At 59.7% G+C, this 25,759-nt stretch overlaps 2 protein-coding genes across 2 annotated transcripts in view; one reads left to right on the top strand and one right to left on the bottom strand.

Annotated features, from left to right (window-relative positions):
* Positions 1-3,501: 3,501 nt before the first annotated feature.
* KCNC3 (potassium voltage-gated channel subfamily C member 3) lies at positions 3,502-17,933 on the top strand. The gene is given in 7 exon segments (XM_049621981.1): positions 3,502-4,386; positions 8,585-9,695; positions 11,152-11,343; positions 11,612-11,631; positions 11,633-11,738; positions 14,551-14,610; positions 15,690-17,933. Coding segments are annotated over 6 exon segments (2,331 nt in total). The 3' UTR covers positions 14,568-14,610; positions 15,690-17,933.
* A 1,805-nt stretch (positions 17,934-19,738) lies between these two features.
* The window catches only part of MYH14 (myosin heavy chain 14), a 91,463-nt gene continuing 85,442 nt past the window's right edge, over positions 19,739-25,759 (bottom strand). Inside the window, exons 36-38 of the mRNA XM_049622297.1 lie at positions 23,668-23,776; positions 20,690-20,862; positions 19,739-20,547 (exon numbers count right to left, since the gene is read on the bottom strand). Coding sequence (XP_049478254.1) covers positions 20,391-20,547; positions 20,690-20,862; positions 23,668-23,776 — 439 coding nt within the window. The 3' untranslated portion in view covers positions 19,739-20,390. The remainder of the gene's footprint in view (positions 20,548-20,689; positions 20,863-23,667; positions 23,777-25,759) is intronic.

Here is a 25,759-nt window from a genome sequence, read left to right on the forward strand (position 1 = left end):
GTAGGCGGAGAGTCTCCATATTTTCAGCTTTACTGTTCGGGAGACCCTCTTTCCTGGATTTATAACTGATGGGAATGGGGGTGGAGGAACGAGGCTGGGATCCTAGAAGTCGGGAAGCGGGAGACCCTTTCCCAATTCCAGGGCCTTGGAGAATGGGGGAGGGGGGATGAGGGGGGCGCCAAGGATGACAGAGGTGGGAGTTTGGAGCTTTCAGGAATTTTGTGCCTGGAGGACCAGGAAAAGGATAGATTGGGAAGGAGGACGGGTGGGAAAGGGCTGAAAACCAGGACAGACATTGGTCTACACCCTCCTGGTGTCCATCGCCCCAAATCAAGTCCGCTTCCCCCTGGTCTGTTTGCAGGGCTGGGTGTCCCATACCCGGAGCCTACATTATGCCTCCAGTCGCCTACCCTACCCCATGGGTATAGACTGGAGGCTCACAAATCCCCCACATACCCCGGTGGGTCCTGGAGAGGGCCACGAGGGAGTGGTGGCATTCAGTTTTCCCTGGACCTGATGGAGTCTGGACTATACTGTTACTCCTTGCCCCAGGGCCTCCGCCCCGCTCCCGTGGTCTCTAATCTGGAGTCTCATCCCATATCGTCCCCTATGGCAGCCCCCTCGCCCACAGCCCCCACCTTCTCCCACACCTTCTGACCTCTGCAAAAACGCTATTTGGTAACTGGATCCCGTGCCTGGCTGCTGTCAAAAGCAGAAGAGAAAAGTAGAGTTGGGGGGAGGGGAGAGGATATAAGGGAGCATAGCTGATTTTTACCCTAGTCCCTACTCCCACCCCTAGTGCCTACCCAACCCCTCCTCCAGCCACCACCCCCACTCCTGACTTGCTCAGAAACCTCACTCAACCCAAGCCTCAACCTAAGCCCAGTCCCTCACCTCAGGATTCACTGCTTCTGCCTGGGGATACACCGGAATTCAGGGTAGAGAAGAGTAGGAAGTTTTGATGTCTTTTCTCTGCCTTCCTGGGCCCCATCGGGGGCTTGAGTACCGCCCAAGGTCTGGGGGGGGGGGTGAAGGAAATACCTCCTTGGTCTGCAGGACAGGCTCCACTTCTGCAACTCTCTCCGCAGTGACGCAGCCTCGGGTCCTGGCCAGGATGGGGGTTAGAGGGGGTGATGGAGGGACAGAGACCAAAGGACAGCGGGACAAAGTCCCAAAGAAGTGGAGAGAGAGCCTCATAAGGGGATGAAAGAGGCACGGGGAGTGGGGATAGAGACCCGCATAGGGTGACAGAGAGAAAAAGGAGAGAAAGAGAAAAGGCACTTACAGAGGAGGGAGAGAGACGGAGGAGAGGAAAAAGATACTGACAGAGAGGTCGTCAGAGAACAAGAGCAAGGGGGACAGAGATGCAGATGAATGGATAGAGACGGGGGGTGGGGGGTACAGGCTGGGAGAGGGGAGTGGAGGACAGAGACACAAAGAAGAGGGACAGAGACCTGGAGGGGACAGAGACCCAGGGAGAGGAAGACAAGGGCCTAGGGCAAGGAGGACAGCGCCCCAGAGAGGGAGTGGAGGACAGAGACACAAAGAGAAGAGACAGAGACCGGGAGGGGGCAGAGGCCCAGAGAGAGAGAGGCAAATCCCCGAGAATAAGCTACAGAGACCAGGAGAAAGAGACTGGGGGTGGGGGGACGGAGACACAGTTGGGGGAGAGGAGACTGAACCTTAGGGAGAAGGGAGTAAAGACTCAGAAGGAGGGGAACAGATTCAGAGAACAATGGGACAGAGACCCGGAGGGAGGGTAGAGACTTAGAAAAGAGGGTCCAGAGTCTCAGCGGGGCGAGGGCAGAGACGAGGGGACAAATAAATACTCAGAGAAAGGGGATAGAAAGACATCGAGAGACACAAAAACGGGAGCGGGGGCGGGTGGGTAGGCGATACGAACCAGCCGCCGCACCTGCAGAGGGAGGCGGTGGGCCAGGGATAATGCAGCGGGAGAAAGCCCGCAGCCCCTGACCCGCCCCCTTCGCTCCCGCAGGCACCGCCTCCTCCCGCCGCAGCCGGGGCAGAAGCTGAGGCCCCCGCTCCAGCGCCTGCGCCCAGCTGCTCGGTGTCTGGCCAGCCAAGGGGGCGGGGCAGGACACGCCCCTCCACTAGCCCCGCCCCAACTCTCCGCTCCCGCCGGGACTTTTCGGACACCTAGCCCCGCTCTATTTCTCATTGGCCCCGCTTATTTCCTCAGCCTAGCCAGTTTCCCGGCGCTTAGATTTCTCCCCTCCGCCGCCCTTAAGGCTCTCTCTTCACCCGTCCTCATCCATCCCTTGGTTCTGCAGTCTGCAGTCCGCTGTTATCTAGACTTGGTCCCTTTTACATCACCAGTTGGAAGTTCTTGCAGCGCCCTCCAAAGCCCTGCTGACCCTCACGCCGCTCTCCCAGGTTCTCTGAGCCCAGACTCCCCGTTCCAGGTCCTATTCTTCCATCCAGCCCAGTAATTTTGTACTCTGCAGGTCTCACCTTTCCCGTAGCGTCCCCATACCCGTTCTGTACTCTCTTAGCCCTGCCCCAACCCCGCCTAGGCTGGTTGCTTTCAAGCCTCTTAGAGCCCCAGTACTCCCCTAGTCTCGTCTTCCCACAGTCCATTCAAGACGGTTTCTACCATTTGTAGATCCCACCCACCTTCCTCAGTCTCATCCATACATCCTGACACTCCTTTTCCCGGCCCAGCCCTGTCTGACCAGGCCAAGCTTGCAACCCCGGCCCGACCCCTTCCTCGCTTCGTTCCCTTTCTTAGTCCTAGGCAGACGCTCTCAGGTTTCCAGGCCTCGCTTATATCCTCTCCTGCTCACTGGGTCTCAGTCCCTATTCCTCCTTTCGGTCCAGCCTAGTGCCATTTCGCGCGAAAGTACGGTCTATTCTTCATTTCCAGTTCCCGCCCCTCGTTCAGTCTCGCCCCCTCACTACCCAGCCCAATTAGGACTGTTTCTAACTTTCCTAGGCCCTGTCTCTTCTTAAGATCCGCCCTGCCCCGACAAAGCAAAGTTAGGGGTCCAACCCGGCTGTCTCCATCTGCCCCTCCCCACAGGCTCCAGGTTGCCGGCTCTTTAGATCCTTTCTCTGTCCAATCAGGACCGTCTCCCCCATGCCAGTCAGAAGTCTTTAAGTAGTTTGGGCTTGTCCACTTCCTCTGCTCCGCCCACTCCTTTCTTCAGTTCAATCAGATCTCTTTCTCATATCTAGTCCCACCCCCTCAGTTAGCTGCCCGTCCTGCCCATTTGGCACCTCGCTCGGACCTCCCCTTCTCTCGGAAAGATCCAATCGGTGTGTTTCACCTGCAGCCCCGCCCCGAGCAGCTAGGCTGTGTGGAGTCCCCGTCCTTCCCCCTGCCTCAGCCCCGCCCTACCGTCCCCAGACCAATCAGCTCTGTTCCGCCCCCACCGAGGCCCCGCCCCCTCCACCCGTCGCTTCTTCCACCCAATCACGTCTGCTTCTCCTCCTGCAGCCCCGCCCCCGACGCCCCGCCCCTTCAGCCCCGCCCCCCGTCCAATGCTGAGCTCAGTCTGCGTCTCGTCCTTCCGCGGGCGCCAGGGGGCCAGCAAGCAGCAGCCGGCGCCACCGCCGCAGCCGCCCGAGTCCCCGCCGCCGCTGCCCCCGCCGCCGTCACCGCCGCCGCTGCAGCAACAGCAGTTTGCGCAGCCCGGCTCCGCCGCGTCCCCGGCGGGCCCCCCGGCACCCCGCGGGCCCGGGGGCCGGCGCGCCGAGCCATGCCCCGGGCTGCCGGCGGCGGCCATGGGGCGGCACGGCGGCGGCGGTGGCGACAGCGGCAAGATCGTGATCAACGTGGGCGGCGTGCGCCATGAGACGTACCGCTCGACGCTGCGCACCCTGCCGGGGACGCGGCTGGCCGGCCTGACGGAGCCGGAGGCGGCGGCGCGCTTCGACTACGATCCCGGCGCCGACGAGTTCTTCTTTGACCGGCACCCGGGAGTCTTCGCCTACGTGCTCAACTACTACCGCACAGGCAAGCTGCACTGTCCGGCCGACGTGTGCGGGCCTCTTTTCGAGGAGGAGCTCGGCTTCTGGGGCATCGACGAGACCGACGTGGAGGCCTGCTGCTGGATGACCTACCGGCAGCACCGCGACGCCGAAGAGGCGCTCGACTCCTTTGAGGCTCCGGACCCTGCGGGCGCAGCAAACGCCGCCAACGCCGCTGGCGCCCACGACGCGGGTCTGGACGACGAGGCGGGCGCGGGCGGCGGCGGCCTGGACGGCGCGGGCGGCGAGCTCAAGCGCCTTTGCTTCCAGGACGCGGGCGGCGGCGCCGGGGGGCCGCCAGGGGGCGCGGGCGGCGCAGGCGGCACGTGGTGGCGCCGCTGGCAGCCCCGCGTGTGGGCGCTCTTCGAGGACCCCTACTCGTCGCGGGCCGCCAGGGTGAGCGTGCTCTCGGAGCCCCCCTCCCTCCTCCTTCTCCTGGAGATCCCAGCCTCTTGTGAATGCCCCATCCTAACCCTTAGAATCCCTTGGCCCATCCCAGCCCCTCCTGGTCTTCCTGGTCTCTGGGCTCCCCAGTGTCTTAGAAGCCTGTTTCCCCAAACCTGAGTCTCCTGTACTTTTCTGAACACACCCCCATCTCCTGACCATCCCCAGATCCTCAAAGACGTTTCCGCAACCTTCAGAATCCTCCAGATCCCTCCAGACCCCACCCTGCTTCCCTAGGCTCCCCAATACTCTTAGAAACTTCCTCCCCGAGTATGAATTTCCTGGGCGTCTGTGAACAACCTCACCCCTCCTTTCCTGGACTTCTCTGAGACCCTCAAAAGAATTTTCTCCAGCCCGAGTCTTCTGAGCCCCTGCAAATCCTTTTTCACCTCTTTTGGCCACCCCGGAGACCCCAGAAGACCCTTCCGCAGCCCTGAGTTTTCTTGGACCATCCCCAGACCCTCCGAAGACCTCCCTCCTTAGCCGTCAGTGTCCCAGACCCTGTGAACACTGCTCCTGGCTTCCCCTGCCCCCTGCAGTTCCTCTGAAGCCCTCTCTCCAGCCCTCAGTCCCTCAAGTTCTACAACACCTCCCTGATTTCTTTCTCCCTTTGCCCCTCTCCCCGCACCTCCTCCTCTCTCCAAGTTTGAGTGTTCTGGCTATTTTTGAACCCTACTTCTGCCTCCAAAGTCTTAGAGGACTCCTCCGCCTTCATCTCAGAGCCTCCTAGACCCCTGTGAATCTCCAAACCACTTGCTCTGGCTAGGACACTTTCCCCCTCCCCCTTACTGCAACACTGAGCCTTGGGGAGTCTTCCCTTCTGGGACCCTCCAGTCCTCTGTGTTCACATATCTTCCTGCATCCTCCCCGCCAACTCCCATCCCAAGGACTTTCCCTATAAAGCTCCAGACTTCCCCCAAGCCTTTCACACTCCTCCTCAGTGTCTCCAGAAGAGCCTTGAGCCCCCATAATATGTCTTTCCTCTCCAGAAGCTCCCATATGCCTTCTTCATCCACAGATTCTCCCAGCTTCTTCTCCCTTCCACAGCCCACTCTTTATCTCTGGGATCCCCCATCCAGAGCCTCCTGGCCCTTTCCCAAGTCAGTCAACTGACTTTTCCTCCTGCTCCAGAACTTTACCGAACCTGTCTTTGGGACTCCCCCACAAGTTAGCAACCCCAAACCTCCTTCTCAAAATAGCTCCCAGTTTTTTCCACCCTGCCTTGGTATCTTTCCACTGGTCCCTACCCCAGCCCTGCTCACTCCCCCATTCCCAAGCTCCCTGCCCCACCATCTAAAGCCCAGGACTGGGCCCCTCTGCTCCCCTACCCCCAAAGTGAGCCAAAGAGTCCACACTCCAGCCATATCTCCCTTGAAATGCCAGATTTCCCCCAAAGCTCCCTTCATCTTCCCCCCAAAACTTTCCTTAAACATCTATAACTTCCCAGATACCGTCCCCCTTGGTTCTCCCTTGAACCTCTTCCTCCTACTAACTTCCTCCCTGTGTTGGAAGGGGGGGGGGGTAGTTCAAAATGGGGGAGGATTAGAAAGAGGGGCAAAGAGGAGCAACTCCGGGCACCCCCCCCCCCCAGCCTCCCTGGGACCCAAACACCCAGAGGAACGGTCCGGCCCCCTCCCCCCACCGTGCCGTGTCCTGGGCCGGGAAGGACGCGGAGCCGCAGTGCCGCATTCACGCCAGGGGAGGGAGCGAAGACGGGGGGGGGGGGGGGGGGGGACCCGGAGGCACCGCATAAAGTTTGGTCCTGAGAAGCGCTGAGTTGGCGAGATTTGGGGTTGGGTGGGGGGAGGTGAGGAGGAAGAGGTTCCGAAGGGACTTGGCCCTAAATGATCCCTCAGGCCTCTGAGTGGCTTCCTCCCCCATGGCCTGGGGCGCCCTTCCCTCGTGAACCCATTGAAAGGTGCTGAAGTGAGACTAGGGGTCTGGGACAGGTACGGGGTGGGGGTGGGGGTGGTCACTCACTCCACAAATGGTTCTTGAGTGTAGGCGTGCCAAGCACTTTTCAGACTATTAGATCGCTTGAGAGAGTTGGGAGCGGAGGCCAATGCAAAGTGGAGGGTACGGCCCTACCTCATCCTCGCTCCCCTCCCCGTAATTTCTCCTTTCCTTCTTACAGGGACTCCATGCCCTCCTACCCCTTCTGCTTTTGAACCACCTCGGGGCAAGGGGTTAAACCAGTCCCGGCGCTGTCCAGCCTCTACAGCTGCGCACTGCGGCGGGTGCCCACCCTCCCCTCCTTGCCCTGGGAGGGAAAGAGTTAAACTCCTGGCCCTCGGTCTCCCGACGTGAAGCGGCGGCACTGCGGCTGCGCCCCTCTTGCTCTGCTCCGGCCCCTAAGGGGTTAAGACCGCTCTCGGCCGCGGCGGCTGCGCACTGCGGCGGGGGAGCTGGCCGCGGTGCTGGCCGCCGCGCGCCCCGCCCCCCGGCCCGGCCCGCCCCCACTGCGGTGCCGCAGCCTGCGCCGCGCACCCGGCTCGGAGGGGGCGGGGGAGCATAGGGCATGCGCTCTGCGGCGGCCTCTGGCCTCTTAAACCACTGCGGAGAACCGAGGAGGGGGGCGGGGCAGAGAGGGCCAAGGTTGACCCCAGCCCACCTCAAGGTCCCGGGCCCTTCTGCGGCACCCTCTGGCTTGCCTCTCTGCTCTGCACTTCAGATTAAAGTTAAGCCCTCCCAAGCCCGGACCCCGCCCCCTCAGCCCTGTGGAGGAAGGGGAGTTGCTGAGGGACCCTGCTGCTCTCCAGTCCACCCCAAAGTCTAGGGTCCTCTCTTCAGTCTGACCCTGAGCCCCCTTTTCTTCTTGAGTCCCTGATTAAAAGTCAAGCGACCCAGGCCCTCCTCCTCTGCGCATCTGACTAAAGCCCTCTCTTTGCCCTAACACCCATCCCCTTCGCTCTCCAAGGGACTAACCTCACTCTTCTCTCTGCGTGTTTGATAAAACCCACCGTCATCTCCAGGGGCCTGCTCCGTCCTCTTCCTTCTCTAAGATCTTGCCTGCACCCCTTCGGCTCCTCAAGGTTTTCTTCAAAATCCACACCAATGCGTGCAGGACTCGAGTCCTCCCCATCTTGAAATGACCCATGTGCCCCCCACCCCTGGACTTCTGGCTAAAGCCTCCTCACCTTTCTGGCCCTAGCTCCACCGTCTCCCATCTCCCCCCACGTTCAGGCCCCTGACCCTCCCTTTCTCTCCAGAGCCTTAAACTCCAACCCTCCTTGCCTCTGTCCTTTTCTCTTTTTGCACACTTGACCCTTCACTTCTTCCCCCATTTATGGCCCTAACACCCCTCGGTGGTTCCATCCCTTTGCTGTCCTCTCTGGACACCCAGCTTTCTCCCTTCTCTGGGTCCCGGGCATTGTGACCAAGGTCCTTAAACCCTGGCTTCTCTCTGAGGCATCGACCTTGCCCCCCACTAACTGATGCCTCCATACCCTAGCAGGAGCTCAGATTTCTTACTGAGTTCCAGGTACTGGGCCAAGCACTGTTTCTGGAGCCAGGACTTTTGTATACTCATCTAATGTAATCCTCAATAATCCTGTGAAAAACCTGAGGTGTAGAAAGCTTAATCTCCTTGCCCAAATTAGGCCATGGAAACGCTGGCTCCAAATGCAGGCTTTCATAACTTTTGTGACTGTTTTGGGATTCTGCCTCCCTGCCCACTTTCTCCACTTCCCCTTCCCTTGGCTCCAAGCTGAGCTCCAAAGCCTCTGATACCCCGAGGGTGAGTGATCTTAGTCTCCCCGCCACTCCCCTCCCATCGCAGAATCCTTGGACCCTGCTGGGGAGTCCTGAGATGGGACACCGGGTGTGGGGAAGTGGTCTGGGAGACACAGTAAAGGACCGGAAATGGCCGTTTCCGCGAGAACAGTCGGTGGCCCGTCTGCCACCACTGCTGGGGCCAGCTCCTGTCCCAAGCCGGGGAGAGCCGCCTCTGATCCTTTCCCTCCCCCCCTTTTCAAGCTTTACAGGGAAGAGCAGGACGCAGGCTGTGATGGAGGCGTGGGGTGGGGACTCCTGGGTCTCCCCGGAGGTGGGGGCTGGGGAGGGGCGGCCGCTGGGAGGGTCTCCTAGAGGTGGCTGGCTGACCAGATGCCTGGGTCACCTTTTGCCCTCTCTCTCCTGCCCTGCCTCGCAGTATGTGGCCTTCGCCTCCCTCTTCTTCATTCTCATCTCCATAACCACCTTCTGCCTGGAGACCCACGAAGGCTTCATCCACATCAGCAACAAGACGGTGACGCAGGCCTCCCCCATCCCGGGGGCTCCCCCGGAGAACATCACCAACGTGGAGGTGGAGACGGAGCCCTTCCTGACGTACGTGGAGGGCGTGTGCGTGGTCTGGTTCACCTTCGAGTTCCTCATGCGCATCACCTTCTGCCCGGACAAGGTGGAATTTCTCAAGAGCAGCCTCAACATCATCGACTGCGTGGCCATCTTGCCCTTCTATCTCGAGGTGGGCCTCTCGGGCCTCAGCTCCAAGGCTGCCAAAGACGTGCTGGGCTTCCTGAGGGTCGTCCGCTTCGTCCGAATCCTGCGCATCTTCAAGCTCACGCGCCATTTTGTGGGGCTGCGCGTGCTGGGCCACACGCTCCGCGCCAGCACCAACGAGTTCCTGCTGCTCATCATCTTCCTGGCGCTGGGCGTGCTCATCTTCGCCACCATGATCTACTACGCGGAGCGCATCGGCGCCGACCCCGACGACATCCTGGGCTCCAACCACACCTACTTCAAGAACATCCCCATCGGCTTCTGGTGGGCCGTGGTCACCATGACGACCCTGGGCTACGGAGACATGTACCCCAAGACGTGGTCGGGGATGCTGGTCGGGGCACTGTGCGCCCTGGCGGGGGTGCTCACCATCGCCATGCCCGTGCCCGTCATCGTCAACAACTTTGGCATGTACTATTCGCTGGCCATGGCCAAACAGAAGCTGCCCAAGAAGAAGAACAAACACATCCCCCGGCCCCCGCAGCCCGGCTCCCCCAACTACTGCAAGCCCGACCCCCCTCCCCCGCCGCCCCCGCACCACCCCCACCACGGCAGCGGCGGTATCAGCCCTCCGCCACCCATCACCCCGCCCTCCGTGGGGGTGACTGTGGCCGGGGCCTACCCAGCGGGCCCCCACACGCACCCCGGGCTGCTCAGGGGGGGCGCGGGGGGGCTCGGGATCATGGGGCTGCCTCCTCTGCCGGCCCCCGGGGAGCCTTGCCCGTTGGCTCAGGAGGAAGTAATTGAGATCAACCGCGCAGGTGAGCAGGGGTGCATGAGGGGCCGATGGGGGTGGGGGGAGGAGGCCACCGCTTCGCTTAAGAGACGGGGCGGTCACTACAGAGGGGAGAGAGAAAAGCGAACAGCTATTGCTGAGGTCAACAAAGAGGCACGGAAACAGACGGATTCTGTGTGAAAGAGACGGTTTGGGGGAGAGCCAGACTCACGGCCAGGACATTCGGGGGGACCAGGGAGGCAGAGCGATCGGCCTACCGGGAGGGGGGACTCGGGCACAGGCACAGAGACGGTCTAACATGTGAATCACACGGCATCTGAGTCTTCTGGTGGTGATGCGGAGAAAAGAGCCCGAAAGCGACAGAAAGCAAGCAGTTGTCCCCGAGAGCAGGAGAGACAGAGAGAGAGAGGACAGAGGCGGAGGGCCAGTGGTAGAGAGTTCAGGTTGTAATGACAGCGAGGCCAAGAGAGGAGACAAGACTCAAAGACCAAGAAGTAGGTAGAGGCCAGGAAGACAGGCCCAGAGGGCGGGCCGGCCGTGTGACGGTGACTCGGGACCCAGGGCCCTTGGCTCCGGCTCAGTCCGAGAGACGCACAAGAGAGGCGGCCAAATGAAGAGGTGAAGGGAAGGAGATGAGGGAGAAGAAAGTTGACCCGGTGTGTCCCTCCCCCTAGGGGAGTCTGTGTCTCTGAAGGTTGGGGGCCAAGGTCCTGTGGTCCTGAGCAGGGAGAAGCCGGTGGGCCCCACCCCCATGACTTAAGTAGGTCAAGAAAGGGAGCTGGGCCGCCCGGCCCTCATCTGGCTCCCTCGGCCGCTGACCCAGTTTCACACCAATTAAAAATAGCTCAAGTCAGAGCCTGGGGGACCCCCACCTCCCGCCCTCCCTCCTCTGTCACCTTCCCAACCCTTCCCCACTGTGCCCTTCCCAGCACCCAACACCCTCCCTAAACAGCTACCTCCCAGCCCCCTGAGGCCCCCCAGCCGTCCCTACAAACCTACCCCAACCCATCTACCCGACCAACCCAACACCGCACCCCGGTCCCGCCCTACTCGTTCACTTCAGCCGACCGCCCACCGGCACTCTACCCCGGCCTCCTTCCAGGCACCCAGCTCGCTTCCCAACCACCCTCCAGATGCCCAGCACCCCACCCAGTCCTGCCCTTCCCAGCACCCAACACCTGGCCCGAGCAGCACCTCCCGCCACACAGCACCCTCCATCCACACCAACTCCTGACCGCCCTTCCGCATCCCTGCTGTCCTTCCCGGCACTCAACACCTCCCCCCACCCCGTGACCTGTCCCCTAAACCCACCAGCCACACACGCCAGCACCCAGCTTCCGGCCTGCCCCTCCTGTCCCTTCCTTGAGACACCCTGCCCCTCAGGCGTCTACTTCCAGCCCCCTCCTTGCCAATGGCACCCCCACCCTGAGTTCCTGCACCTCACTCTCTCCTTTGTGTCTCTGTCTGTCCCTCTGGCGCAGATCCCCGCCCCAATGGGGACCCTGCAGCAGCTGCGCTTGCCCACGAGGACTGCCCAGCCATCGACCAGCCCGCCATGTCCCCGGAAGACAAGAGCCCCATCACCCCTGGCAGCCGTGGCCGCTATAGCCGGGACCGAGCCTGCTTCCTCCTCACCGACTACGCTCCTTCCCCTGATGGCTCCATCCGGAAAGGTGAGGTGCCCTCCACTGGCCCCCTGGAGCCCCCCCCCCCCCCCCCTCTCTCTCTCTCTCTCTCTCTCTCTCCCTCCCTCAGGGGAGGGAGGGAGATGGGGGAGGAGGTGCTGGACTTCCCTTCCCCCATCCCCTGGCCCCAAATTCCCTTCCTCCCAGATCCCCCGCCCCCCAAGTTTCCTCACCACTGACCCTTCACCTGTCTTTATTCCATCTCCATTTCCCCCCACCCCACCCTGGACCCTCTGGCCTCTTCCCCCACCCCCAGCCACCGGTGCTCCCCCACTGCCCCCCCCAGACTGGCGTAAGCCAGGCCCCCCAAGCTTCTTGCCCGACCTCAACGCCAACGCCGCAGCCTGGATATCCCCCTAGCGGACGAACCCCTTCCCCCCGGGGTAAGTAGCCCCCACCCTTTGATCCCCACTTTCTTCCTGACTAACCCCTCTGAGAACATGCATCCCCCACTGACCGAGACTCCTGTCCCCTCACTGCGAACAGCTCCATCCAATTAACCAGCAGCCACGACACTGACCCCACACCCACCCTTCCAGGACTTGCCCTGCCCCTCACTAACCCCCCAGAACTAACCCGACCCTCCCCACCGTGTGCCTGACCTCCCTCCCCTGCCCTCACGACTGACCCCCATCCTCACCCCCATTCACATCTCTCTCCCTGCCTCCCCCCCTCCCTGGGTTTTTTATTCAATTGAGAAAACGGGGTACACACCCAGGACACTCTGGGGTGCAAGATGGGATGGGGAAGACTCAGCCGCTCGTCCAGTCGCTTGTGAATTGGCCAGCGCTTACCAAGGACCTGTGTGTCACCTGCGTGTCACCTGCGTGGTGCTAGGCACAGGGAATCAACAGGGAAGAACCCCCCCCCACCACCACCACACTGCCCAAGGAGCTCCCAGTTTGCTGGGAGAGTCAGACACTGACCTAGAAAGCCACTCTTTGGGGTGATATATGCACAAGGGGAGGTACCACAGGGACACGCAGTAAGAGGAACTCGCACGCTCCCCAGGGCAGGATGAAAGTAATGGGGAAGTCTTCCCGAAGGAACTGAGGTCTGGAGGTGTCCTGACCTCAAGTGCAGAAGTGATCCCAAGGGACATAGTGACCACAGGGACTGGGCCAAACAGAGCGGAGGAGACTGGGGACTGGCAGGTAGACGTGAGGTAGGAAAGCAGGCCTGGGCTGAACCTTGTTTAGGGACCCTGGGGGGAGGGGGGCGGGCAGGTCAGCGCCTGGGCTGTGTGGGGCATGGACAGGAGACTGGAGGTCAGGAGGCCCAGGGAGCAGGCTGGGATGAGGGTCCGAGGGGATGCAGAGGAAGGGACAAGGCAGAGAGAGTTAGGGATCAGGGACAGACCGGGAGGGACAGGGCTGGGAACTGGCAGTGGCGAGACAGAGAGTAGCTGAGTAATTCAACAAACATAACCAAGCACTCATCACACGCCAGGAATTTAACAGGATTCTGTAATCTTCACTGCAACCCTGGCTAACACACAGCTCACTTCCTCCCTCCCTCCCTCCCTCCCTCCCTCCCTCCCTTCGGCAACTAATCGCTGAGGGCACAGTTCCAGGCACTGGAACTTTGGCGATTCACAAAGCATGACTCTGCCATCACAGTTGACACTCTAGAGCACGGATTGGCACGCTACGGCCCCTGGGCCAAACCTGCCAGCAGGCTGTTTTGTAAATAAAGCTCTACTGGAGCACAGCCACTGTCATGCTACAACAGTAGAGTGGAATAGTTGTCACGGAGAACGTGTGGCCCGCAGAGCTGAACATATGTAGCGATCGGCCCTTTACAGGAAAAGCTTGCCACCCCCTGATCAGAGGAAGCAGAAAAGCAACCCAACACATGGACAAAAGGACATGATCGTTACTCTGGCCACTTCAGATAAGGGGGTCTGCAAAGGCCTTTTTGAGGTGACGTGAACCCTGAAAGGTAAAAAGGGCCAGCCGGCGGAACAGCAGGTGCAAGGGTCCTGCGGTCCTGAGGTGGGATGAGCTTGATTTGTTAAAGGTGTAGCAAGGAGGGAGGTGTGGCTGGAACTGAGCAGCTCAGGGGAGAGGGGTGCCAGACAGAGCTTGGGGTGGGGGTGGGGGGAAGGATCATGAGAGCTTTTTGTGGCCATGGCTAGAGGCTGGATTTGACCTTAAAGGTGACAGGGAGCTGCCTGAAGGAATTTGATCTATCACTTATTCCTTCAACAAACTTCTGTGGAATCTTCTTTAGAAATACACAGACACATCCTTAAAGAATCGAATCGCTACGTGCAGCAGCTTAGGGAGGTGCTGTAGTGGGACACGGGGGCCTCCAGGGACAGCCTTGGTTCACAGAAGTTCAGGGGGTGGGGCATGAGCAGACAGGGATGAGACCCCAGGCCTCTGGGCTCCGAGTCCAGAAGGGACAGTGGCCCTCCTCGTTCCACCCCCTAACTCCCCAATTCACCCTCCATTTTCATCTCATTATCCCCCCCTTTCCCTGCTCCCACCTACCTCACCCACCCCTCCCCCTGCTTGCGCCCAGGCCCTTTCCACCCTGTTTCCCACCGCGAGGTCTGGATGGGCCCCCACGGAATTGAGGGAGGGGGGAGGATTTGGAAATGGGAGGGAGGGAGGGAGGGAGGTGTGGGGGCTGGGTGGCTTGGGGGAGGGGTCTCTGCTTCTCTTGCCTCTGATGCCAAAATCCATTCATTGAACTCAAATGATGGCCGGAGCTGATGGGGCTGACTGAACTCTCTGCCCCAATGTCCTGGATCCCTCCCCACTGCTGCATTTCCAAGCTCCTTCCTCTCTCTCCATCCTTCCTGGGTGACCCACCGTCCCCTGTTGTCCCCCTCTTTTTCTCCCAGGACCCCCCCCCCCAATCCCCTACCTGTCCCATGACCCTACCCTTGTCCATCTTCCCGAATCACCTGAGCCCAACACCTAACACCTGTTTCCCCTTCCTCCCCAGCCCTCCCCCCTTCCTTCCCTCATCTTCCTTCCCCCCAGCCCTTCCCCCAGTCACCCCGGAAGCTCCTTCCATATTTGATGTCTTTGGCCGCCCCCATTTCACTGCTCCCCTCCCCCGGAAAACACCAGAGAGGAGGAAGAGATTCCGGCGTTTCTCCGTCCCCCCAACAGTGAGGCTGTGTTGGGGGGTTCCGCCTGACCACCCTCCCCCCGCCGTGACTCTGTGTATTTCTGTCCCCAGCTCTTGTCACCGCCTGAGACCTCGCGAGACCCTCGGTCCCCCCCTGCCCTTTCCCCCCAGGTTAGCAATTGGGAATGGCTGGGAGGGGGTGTTCCCAAGATACTGGGCTTCCAACCCCTGCCCCCCAGGCCCTCTGTCCTCTGGTCAAGACACCCTCGCCCAGACAGACCTCTTGGCACTGCCTGGGAACGCACTAGAACTTCCCCCAGACACCGGCAGTACTCTGAGATCCTCCCGAGCTTCCCAGAAACCACACACACACACACACACACACACACACACACACACACACACTCCCCGGTCTTAGACCCTTTTGGCTCTCAGGCCGCTGTTAGACCTTCCCATCAGAAGGTTCCACGACCCTTTAAAGATACCTCATCACAACCTTCAGGTGAGCCTTGCCTCTCTCAGGTCCGCCCCCCCCACGGAGGGGGGGGGCACTGCCAGTTCACGCTCCTTTCTGCCTCTCACAGCCCCACCCACCTGCCTTTCCTCCTTTCTCCACCGCTAGGTCAGCCCCCACCGGAGCCCTCCCGAGCCCTCCCCACCGGCTGCTCCCCCCACATGCATTCCACCGAGCTCCCTCCCCATGCCCGTGCTGCCCACCATCCGCCTTGCTGCCCCCCCCAACCCTTTTGCCTCAGATAAGGGGGCCAACGGGGGTAGGGAGAGGGGAGGTGGGAGGGGCGAGGGGCGGGCTGCGGTGGGGATGGGGTGGGGGAGGCTCGGTGGGCACCACCCTGCCTCCTAACCCTGAGTCTCTCCCCCCTCCCCATGTCTGAACCTTTCTCCTTGATTCCGACTGACTGTCCGATTTGTTCACTTTTCTCTCTCCATCTCCTTGGTTTGCCTCTGTCCATCTCTCTGCCTCTTGCCATCTCTTTTGTTATGTCTTGGTGTCTGTCTCTTATCCCTTCTGTCTCCCTCGCCGTCTCTATCCTGGACTCTGTGCTTCCGCCCTTTTTCTGTCTCCTTGCCTCTTCCCGTCCCTCTCTCTCTTTCTCCGGCTCCTATCCTTTCTGGCCGTTCCTCCCCCTGCTTCCCTGGCTCGGGGTCTCTCTGTCTGTTGGACCCTCCCCTGCCCCCCCCCCCCCATGCTTCCCCCCCCTGTTTCCGCCCCCCCCCCCCCCCCCCCCCAGGTTACGAGAAATCCCGCAGCCTGAGCAGCATCGCGGGCCTGAGCGGGGTGTCCCTGCGCCTCGCGCCCCTTGCCACTCCCCCTGGCTCTCCCAGGGCCGCCCGCCGCGCTCCCCCAACCCTGCCCTCCATCCTCTAACGCTCCCCTCCCCCCCGTGGGGGGACTGGGGGTGACAGGGAAGAAGGTCAAAGGAGTGGGGGGTGGGGGAAAGGGTTTTTTAAAAAAATCAAAAAGTCATTAATAATATGCAACCGAGACGACGACGCCAGCAGACACCCCCGGACCCCTCACCCCCACCTGGGCCCCCAGGATGGAGGGGGAGGAGCCAAACTCCAGCCCCCCCCCCCCACCTCTCCCCCTTCCTCTCCCCCCAATAAAGCCTTCTCAGGTCTCCATGAGCCATAGGACATCCCGCTCCCATAAACTCCTGTAAATACGTCCAAATTATGCCAGTTACATTTTGGGGCGCCTCTCCGCTAGTCTGCATGCCTCCCTCAACCCGGATCCCTCCTCCCCCCTTCCAGCTCCACCTCAGCAATAAGCCGCCAGGGGCTGCATGCCGCGCGATTGAGGGAAGGGGAAGTCTGGGAAGGGGGCGGGGCCTCAAGGGGGTCCGGCCGGCTTTGCAGCCGCGGGAGGGTCTCCTGGCCTCCCACCGTTCGCCCCGGGAGGACAGCCCATCACATTGATGTAAAGAGTAATACGGTAGCAACAATGTGAGGGAAGGAGGAACAGCCACCCAGGCCCCCAAACGAGCTGAGCTCAGAGGGCGAAAGCAGAGGCCTGGGGAGTGGGCTGTGGACAGCTTCTCCCTCAGCCTTTAGGAAGATCCCTCTGGTGAACGTGACCCTTTCATCCCTCTCCATCCCCGCCACGGGGTCTGCTCGCCTCTCTTCTTGCTGCATGGACCCAGACCTCCCATCTCGGAATTTCTGGGATGATCTGGCCCTAGCACACAAAATCCCCCAACGCCCCCTCCAGGTTACCAGGACACGAGACCTGCACCCACAGTTCCCGAGACCCACTCTGGCACCCCGCATCCCCTAAATCCCCACCGGGTCCTGGGACTTAACTTCTGCGTGCAGATGCTGTCCCCCGCCCCACCCCACCCAATCCCTGGACCGCATCCCAGCGGCTCAAACCTCCAAGACTTGACCCGGCCCTTCAGCTCACTTTCAGCCTTTGGGATGCTCCAGATCCTTCCCACACTCGGGCATTTCTTGGACACCCCCAAATCCTCAGGCCTCCCCCCCCCCCCGATAATCCCCAAATCTCTAACATCTGACATCCACCTCAGGTTCTCCTGATACCAGAATTTCCAAGACAGGCTCAACCTGTCTACAATTCCAGGGAACCAGACCTCCCCCACCCCCAACCTTGGGCATCCCCTTTCGTATGCCTCGCCCTGCCTCTTCCAAGAGCCCCTTTCCTTAAATGGTGCCCCAAAGGGACCCTCTTCATGGCCATCAGTGTTTCCCAGAGAGTTGTATTTGTACCCCTGGTGATGTGCTAAGGTTTTAGGCAGTGCAAGGACGCTTAATCTAAAAAGTTTTGTCTTTCCTGGCATGTTGCTCACAAGCCGGTAAGTCCAGATACTGCTGCTTGGCCCAGACACTGTTGATTCAAGGTCGAGTGTTTCCACTTAAAGCAGAGGATGTGCCCGCTCGAAGGGACACTGGACTAGCAGAAGCTCGGGAAACGACGACATACCTTACCGGGGCTGGGATCCCAGCCCACCCTTCCCCGGCATTCCGCGTCCTGCCACGCTCGCGGGTGGAAAATCATTTCTCATATCCCATCCTGGCTCAAGGATGCGCTACCTCCCCCAAGCCCAGAGACCACACCGGTCCCAGAATCCTTAGAGGGGACCCCTCCCCTTTTGGAGCTGGAGGCCCACGGAACTAGCAACCTCCTTCCCTCTGCTCCCACGGCCTCAGGAACCCCCCCCCCCCCCCACACACACCCATCCGAGGGTTGGGGGGTGTCACTGAGCGCGATTCTTGATGCAACGATTCCTATGCAAGGGGCATTTTGAGTCCCCCATCCTTCCCTCGGACCCTAAACCCTGGCGAATCAGGGGTGAGGGGTGGGGCAGGTTCTGGTGGGAGCGGGGTGGGGCGAGGCAAAGGGCTAGGGGCTCCAGACACCAGGGTATGGGGGTGGGGACTGATTATATTGCCAAAGGGTTTAACTTCTTTAAAAAAAAAAAAAAACAAAAACAAAAAAACAAAAAAAAAACCCAACAGACCCCAGACTCCCCTGACCCTCACGGAAGCCGAACGGTGCGGGGGAAAGGGGGTGAGGATCTTTTCCAAAGGGTACAGCCCTCTTCCCAACGTCTCCCCCTGCTCGCCAGTCTGCCACACGTACCCAGCTTTTTAGTTCAGCTTTTAAAAATAATCACAATCATAAACCTTTACACAACGTGATTCACGTCCTTCACCCCAACCCCCATCCCCCAAGTCAAACAAACAGTGTGGGATTTGGGGAGGAAGAGAGAGCCAAAGGGACAACTTCTAAGTCCCGCTCCCCTTTTCTCCCCGGCCGCCAGGGTGCCTGCAACTACACGCATGCGCTGCATGACGCGCTCCCCACACGCATGTCGCGCCCCTCCAGCGCTCCGGGAACGCACGGACACGGGGCGAGGGGCGGGGCGATTGGGGAGGAACGAACGGCGGGGGGTCTTCCTGAGTTCAGCGGCTCCTCCTCCCCATCACACACACAGCAATAAGAGTCTCTCACTCCAACGTGGGCGGGGCGGGCCTGGCCTGTCGAAGCGGGAGGGGGGAGGAGTGGCCAGGGGGCGCTCTCAGGGATGGGGGCGGGTGTCCGGAGTCAGTGTGGGGAGGGGAGGTCTGCAAATCGTCCAACTCTGGTGCTAACGGCGGGTCTTCTCAGCCCACCCCCAGGGCAGGGAGGGAGGGGTCGGCGTGGCCCCTCCCCCAAGTCTCCCCCACGCCCACCCTGGGTGCATGAACCGCCCAATGCAGAAGCTGCCGCATGTCACCTGCCCTCCCCAAAGAAAAAGTGTCATGCCCCCTTCCCGCCCGCCCTCTCACTTCCGACCGAAATAAAAGTTTCCTTTTCATTTAAAAGTTGCATTCTGTTTCCTGGGAAGGTTTCCAGATCTGGGCCAGGGTGGGGGCCTCAAGAGCAGGGGTCATATGAAAGTAACAAGGGTGTGCACTTTGGGGGGCCGGCTATCCCCTTGATCACCGGCTCTCACCTTGTGATTTGGGGGGGGGGGGGGGGGGGTAGTGCCTGCCTTTTCCCTGATGGTAAAATGGGATCCACACCCCTAACTGGAAACTGTGAACGGGCACCTGGTTTTATATGAGCTCCTACGTGAGGGTAGCAAGACCCTAGGAGAGGAGTGGAGCTGGGTCTCCAATAAGAGGTTAGGGGCCGAGGGCCCCATGTTCCATATTGCCTACTCTGAAGCCAGACTGTGGGTTCAAGTTCTCAGTAGCTGTGTGTTCCTGGGCAGTCTCTCAACCTCTCTGGGCTGTTTCCACCACCCTAAAAGGGCAGGAGGGGGTGATCCGTTCATTCAGCAAATACACGAATCCCAACCACATGCCAGGCACTGTTCTAGGCGCCGGAAAGCAAAGGAATCATTCCTACCTCTAGGGGTTGTGCTCTAGGTGGAGGTGAGCTCCCCTGTTTGTTTAGCACAGCTATGCAAATGACCGCTACTCCACAGATGGCTCCACGGTCACCCTGTCACTGCTTTGCAAAGACTTGAGGGTCAGCCGGAGTGCAGCATCCCTTCTGCCAGTTACTCACTGGGAGGCTTGAAGCAAGGCAGGTCACGGCTCAGCCTCCGTTTCCCCATCTGTATAATGGAGGCAATACGCGGGAAGGAGGCTGAAACGAGTTACTTCCCATGAAACGCTGGTACACAGGAGGCTCCCAACACTGCCAGCTGTGAGAACCAGCTGACGGCCCCACCTGCTGGTTCTGGACGGCTGCCCCAGCGGCCGAAGAAGCCTGTGACTCCCCCGCCCCATCAGAGATCCCCCGGAAGGAACACACACAGCGCCAAGGGGGTCCAGTTGGGGTGGGAGTTTATTTCTGCCAGAGCCTGGAGGCTGGGAGGATATGGGGCCTCTTCCAGCCCCCACAGGAAACTCCAAACCTAATTGTGATCACACAAGAGCAACCAGAAGGGGGGGGGGGGCGGAACACATGGGGAAGGAGAGGGGGTGATGGGGGGGGTTCCCTTCTCCCGCCCCTCTGCAAGGGTCAAAGGTTGGTGGAGACCTGGGGCTCCGGCTGCTGTCGCTCAGAAGTTCCGGGGTCAGTGGAGAGTGGAGAGGAGGAGGGGAAGAGGGGGGAGAGAGGGGGAGGAGAATGGGAACCCTGGCTTCGGAGGACAGGGGAGCCATGCTCCCTTGCTTATAAAGATCATTAACAACTTAAGGAGGGAGGGGAGCCCTATGGGGCCACAGCTTGCTAACTGCTCCCGGATTTCCTTCCAAGCGAAGGCCCTCCTCCACGTTGCCCTGCTCCCCTGCTCCCCTGTGTTTAGGGGTCCATGGGTCTCAGCCCCTGCCCCCTCACATGGGGTTGGTAAGTGCTATAGTGCCAAAGGCTGGCACCATCTTCAAAGTGCAAGAAGCCAGAGGTTGCGTTCCCGGGACGGGCGCCCCAGGGACCAGGGGCCAGGGAGGGAGGGGCCAAAGCTGGGGGCAGGGCGGGGTCACTGGGGCTGGGGCGCCGCCGGGGGCTCGTCAGGCTCCGGGGGTGGCGGCCCAGACCCGGGCTCCTCCTCCTCGATCTCCTCCTCCAATGGCACGCCCTCCTCCAGTCGGAAGACCTGGCGCACCTTGCGGGTGGTGAGGGTGAGTGGGCCGCGTCTGCAGCGGGGGCGAGAGACCGGGAGACGGGCGGGAGGTTCATTGAGGGGAGCAGGGGAAAAGTGAGCGGGAGCTACGGGAGAAAGAGCGAGATGGGGGCGGGGCTTATGGAGTGACGGTGCGCCTGTGCAGGTGACCCTACCGGAGCCGGTTCCTCAGCGTGTTCAACTCGCGGTTCATGGCCTCCGAGGACTCTGTGACATCTTCCAGCTCGTGCTGCAGCCGCCGGCGGACCGCCTGCGCCCGGGACGCCTCCTCCTCGGCTTCCTCCAGCTGTCGCTTTAGCTGTTTCACCCGAAGGTTGCCCTTCTCCACCTTGGTGGAAGCAGAGGTCCAGGTCAAGTCCGGGGGCGGGGGGTGTCGGCCTCACCCACTCCCTCAGCTCTGGGCCGCATCCCTCCTGCCCCACCCCACCCCCGACTCTGCCCTGCGCTTGCCTTCTGTTCATGCTTCGTTTTGTTCTAGATCCTCTTGCCAGCCTCTACCCCAACTTCAAATGTGAGACTGTCCCCCAATGTGGTCTCAGAGGGGTCTTTCTATGTCCAGAGCTGACCCTGTCCCTCCCCTGCTCAAAGCCCCCCTCCCCCCGCCCCCATGGCTCCCCAGTGGTGCTGGGACAAGGTCCCAGGCCCTCAGTGTGGCATTCCAGGCCCTGCAGGGTCTTCTTCTTATAAACCCATTGGTCAGATCATCTTCACTAAGACCCTCCCTAAACCCTGTCCAGGGGGAAGCCACATATGATCTGCCTCTCACCAATCCCTCTGGCCTCATTTCTTCTTCTTTTTTAAATGTTTATTTGTTTTTGAAAGAGAGGGCACGCAGGGAAGGGGCAGAGAGAGAGGGAGAGAGAGAGGATCTGAAGTTGGCTCCATCCTGACAGCAGAGAGCCCGATTTGGGGCTCAAACTCAGGAACAGTAAGATCATGACCTGAGCTGAAGTTGGACGCTTAACTGAACCACCCAGGTGCCCCTGGCCTCATTTCTTATCACTCAATCTTCCTGCTCCATTCTTCTCTCTAGCCACACTGCTCCGCTCTTCACTCTAAACCCACCAAACTTATTTCCACACCCCAGGGCCCTTGTACCTGCTGTTCCCTCCGCCTGACTCTTCCTGTCCTCTCAGTTCTCAATCCATATGTCACCTCCTTAGAAGGGATTTCCTGCCCCACCCCACCACCCCCAATCTAGGGAATATTCCCTAAACCTCATGTCTCCTCTCTTCATTCACTTTTTTCTTCATAGCCCTTGTCACATCTGTAATTATCTTTCCTTGATTATAGGTTTGCGTCTTTATTTTCCTATGCTACAAATGTGAGCTCTGTGAGAGCAGGGACCTTCTCCTTCTCTTTCACAGCCATATCTCCCATGCCAAGCACAGTAGTGGATACCCGACAATTGTGGAATGAATGGCAAATAAGACGCAGCTGAGCTTTTAAGGGCACAGCGACTCTATCTAGAGCCAGACAAATCTGGGATCTGATCCAGGCTCTGTCTCTACTAATTGTATGACTTTGGTAGAAACTATGTCCCCTTTTAAAGTTTCCATTTTCTCACCTGTGCATTGGGGCTGGTGAGAGACTGCAAGCATGTATTTAAAAAAAACAAAACAAAACAAAACAAAACACGTGGCACAATACTTGGGGCACAGTCACTGCTCAATAAATAATTAAGAACAGGGGCGCCTGGGTGGCTCAGTTGGTTGAGCGTCCGACTTTGGCTCAGGTCATGGTCTCACAGTTCGCGAGTTCGAACCCCGTGTCGGGCTCAGTGCTAACAAACAGCTCAGAGCCTGGAGCCTGCTTCGGATTCTGTATCGCGCTCTCTCTCTCTCTCTCTCCCCCTCCCCTGCTCATGCTCTGCCTCTCTCTCTCTCTCAAAAATAAATAAATGTTAGGGGCGCCTGGGTGGCTCAGTCGGTTAAGCGTCCGACTTCAGCTCAGGTCATGATCTCACGGTCCGTGGGTTCGAGCCCCACGTCGGGCTCTGTGCTGACAGCTCAGAGCCTGGAGCCTGCTTCAGATTCTGTGTCTCCCTCTCTCTCTGACCCTCCCCCATTCATGCTCTGTCTCTCTCTGTCTCAAAAATAAACATTAAAAAAAATTTTTAAAAATAAATATTTAAAAAATAAATAAATAAATGTTAAAAAAAATTTTTTTTTAAATTAAGAACACAGACTGCCGCCAGACCGCTGGGGTTTGATCCCAGACTCCATCTCTTACTAGCTAAGTAATCTGAACAATTTGCTTCCCTTTTCTGTGTCTCAGTTTTCTCACCAGAATAAGAGGGAAAATAGTAGTACCTAGGGTTCCAATAAGAACTAATTGTACTACGTGTTATGTCTGTAGCACAGTGCCCGTCACATAGAAAGCAGTCAATAGGGGAGCCTGGGTGGTTCAGCTGGTTAAGCATCTGACTTCAGCTCAGGTCATGAGCTTGTGGTTCGTGAGTTCAAGCCTCGCATCAGGCTCTGTGCCGACAGCTCAGAGCCTGGAGCCTGCTTCAGATTCTGTGTCTCCCTATCTCTCTCTGCTCGTCCCCAACTTGCGCTCTGTCTCTGTATCTCAAAAATGAATAAACATTAAAAAAAAAAAAAAAAAGACGAAGAACTCAATAAACATTACACGTTGTTATTTTAGCTCCAGCCTAGCCTCTTGGTAGGGTTTAACTTCTTCCTTCTCCCTGGCTGTCTCAGCTCCCCACCAGGACCTTTCCTAGGTTCCCACAATTTACAGAGGTGCCTCGGTGGTTCAGTTGGTTAAGAGTCCGGCTCTTGACTTTGGCTCGGGTCATGATCTCACGGTTCGTGAGTTCAAGCCCCGAGTCAGGCTCTGTGCTGACAGCGCAAGACCTGCTTGGGATTCCCTCTCTCTCTCTCTCAAAATAAATAAACTTAAAAAAAAAAAATTCCACAATTTACAGATGGCAAAGTCACTGATTCCAGCTCTCTGCTGATGCACCAAGCCCCAGGATGGTGTCTGCTCTCAGTCCCAGTCTGGCACCTGCACGTTATTTCTTGTGATGGGAACTCACTGCCTCCGCAGACAACACGTGCTATTTCTCTGTCAGTGGAAACCGCCCCCCCCACCCCCCCACTGCTCCCCAAAGACGTGAGCGGCTCACCTGGTCCCGGAGCTGGTCGGCCACCCTCCGCTCCTCCTCCACCTGGAGCACCACCTCTTTAAGCCGCTTCTCAGCCCTGCGCACCAGCTTGCCGGAGAGGATGCGCTCCCTGGAGAGAGGAGTGAAGGAGACCATCAGGAGAGGGGCTCCCGGGGGCTTCTGTCCCCTCGACCTTGTCCAGTGGCCGCGTCCTGTTTTTGGAGCGGCCTCTTCCCTCTCTCCCACTCCCAAGTGGTTCCCACGGTCTACGTAGGCCAGACATGGCTCCCAGCCTCCCGACTCCAGGGCATCTCATCCTGAACTTGTACCAAGATGCCGGGTGTTCCTGAAAGTGTCTCCATGCGTCTATCTATTCTCCATCCCCCACAGCGCCTCCCCCCAGCCTCCTCTCAGGGAACTGACCCACTGACCACCAGTCCCCGGGTCAGATCTGGGGCACTGTCCTCGCCCCTTCTCTCCTTGCCCCACGCCCAGCCTGTCAGTACCCAAACCCTGTCACATTGCCCCTCCAAACTCTGTCTTGTCCCTTCCTCTCTGTCCTCCGGCCCTCAGCTCAAGCCTTGTGCTCACCCACCTGGCCTAGCCTGTCCTTTCTCTCTCAACTCCCTTCTCCACCGTCCCTAGTGTCGATGGGACATTCTGGAAGCCCAGAGCTCCCCTCTCGGCTCCCCGGGGCCCCTTCTCCCCTTCCCACACACACACGCTTTCCCTGGACAGGCTCATCTGTGCCCCAGGTTTCCACAACCATCAACAGCCTTTTGTCTGCTAAATGTGTCTCCTGGGCTCCAGCCCCGACCCGCTCCCGGCCTCCCGGCCTCGGCCTCCCGCCAGACCCTGCACGCCCTTCCCCGCTGGGCTCAGCGCCTTCTCCCAGACCCGCTCCTCCTCCGGGTTCCCCGTCCTCCACCGAGATCTGGAGGCCAGACGCCGGAGCCATCCTCGCCTCCCCCCAACCCCCTAAAGCCCGCCCCTCCCCTCTCCCGAACTCCCCCATCCCCGTGGCCCCGGCTCATCTGCGCTGTCCCGCGTGGACCATCACCCCCGGGGTGAAGTCTGCGTGACGGGGCCCCTAGCGACGGGCGGTGCTTGGCAGCCACGACTGGACGTCATAGCCCCAGATGTGCTGAGAGGCAGGCCCGGGGTGGGGGGAGCAGGAGGCTCCAGCCGTGGAAAGGGATGCGGGGGTGGGGGTGGGGGCTCCAGCTACAGATCCCCCGCCACTCCTTGCTCCCGGGGTGACTTTGAGCAGGTCACCGACACCCCCTGAGCCTCAGTGTCTCCATCTATGTAATGGGGGAGGGGCTTCCCCAGAGACCCCAAACTACATCTCCCATGAGCCCCTGGATAAGAACAACTCCCATGAGCGTCTGGGGCCAGTTCCCACTGCCTGTCCCTGAGACTTCTCACATTCATCATGCTCCCCAGTGAACTCAACATGTTCCCCCAATTCTCCCCAGGCACCAGGACTCTACCCCAAACCCTGTACTCTCCCCCCGACACCCACGACAGCATATCGGCCCCCAGTTCCATTCCTCTGCCCCCCACTCACGCTGTTTCACCTCCTCGTGTCCATCCTCACGGCCCCAGCCCCAGCTCAGGCCTCATTTCCTTCCACCTGGACCATCACCCAGCCTCCACCCTGGCCTCTCAGCTCCCAGTCTCTCTCTAGTCTGCTCCCAATTTGACCCCAGGGGGGACTTTCTACACCCAGCACTGGCCCTCCCTCTCTCTGGCTCACAGCCCCCAAGGCTCCCCATCTTCCCAGGACAGAGTTCCTCAGCCTGGCATTCAAGGCTCTTGCCTCTCCATCCCTCTCCTAAGTCACAGGCTTCTAGGACCAGTCACCCTCCTCCAGATGCCCTGGATGTCTCCTGTCTGAGTCCCCAGGGCTGCTGCTCTGCCTGGGACAGAAATGGCCTCAATTCTCACCTCTTCCTGTATCCACACCCTTTGCAACAGAACTTTACAGCTTCTCTCGCCAAGAGAAAGAATCTATTTCCCCATGCCCTTCGATCTGAGCTGGCCACGTGACTTGCCATGGTAACGGGATGCAACAGAAGTGACACTGGCCCAGTTCCGAGTCTAGGCCCCA

Source organism: Panthera uncia, assembly GCF_023721935.1.
Source record: "Panthera uncia isolate 11264 chromosome E2 unlocalized genomic scaffold, Puncia_PCG_1.0 HiC_scaffold_19, whole genome shotgun sequence".
In the NCBI taxonomy this organism is placed as follows: Eukaryota; Metazoa; Chordata; class Mammalia; order Carnivora; family Felidae; genus Panthera; species Panthera uncia.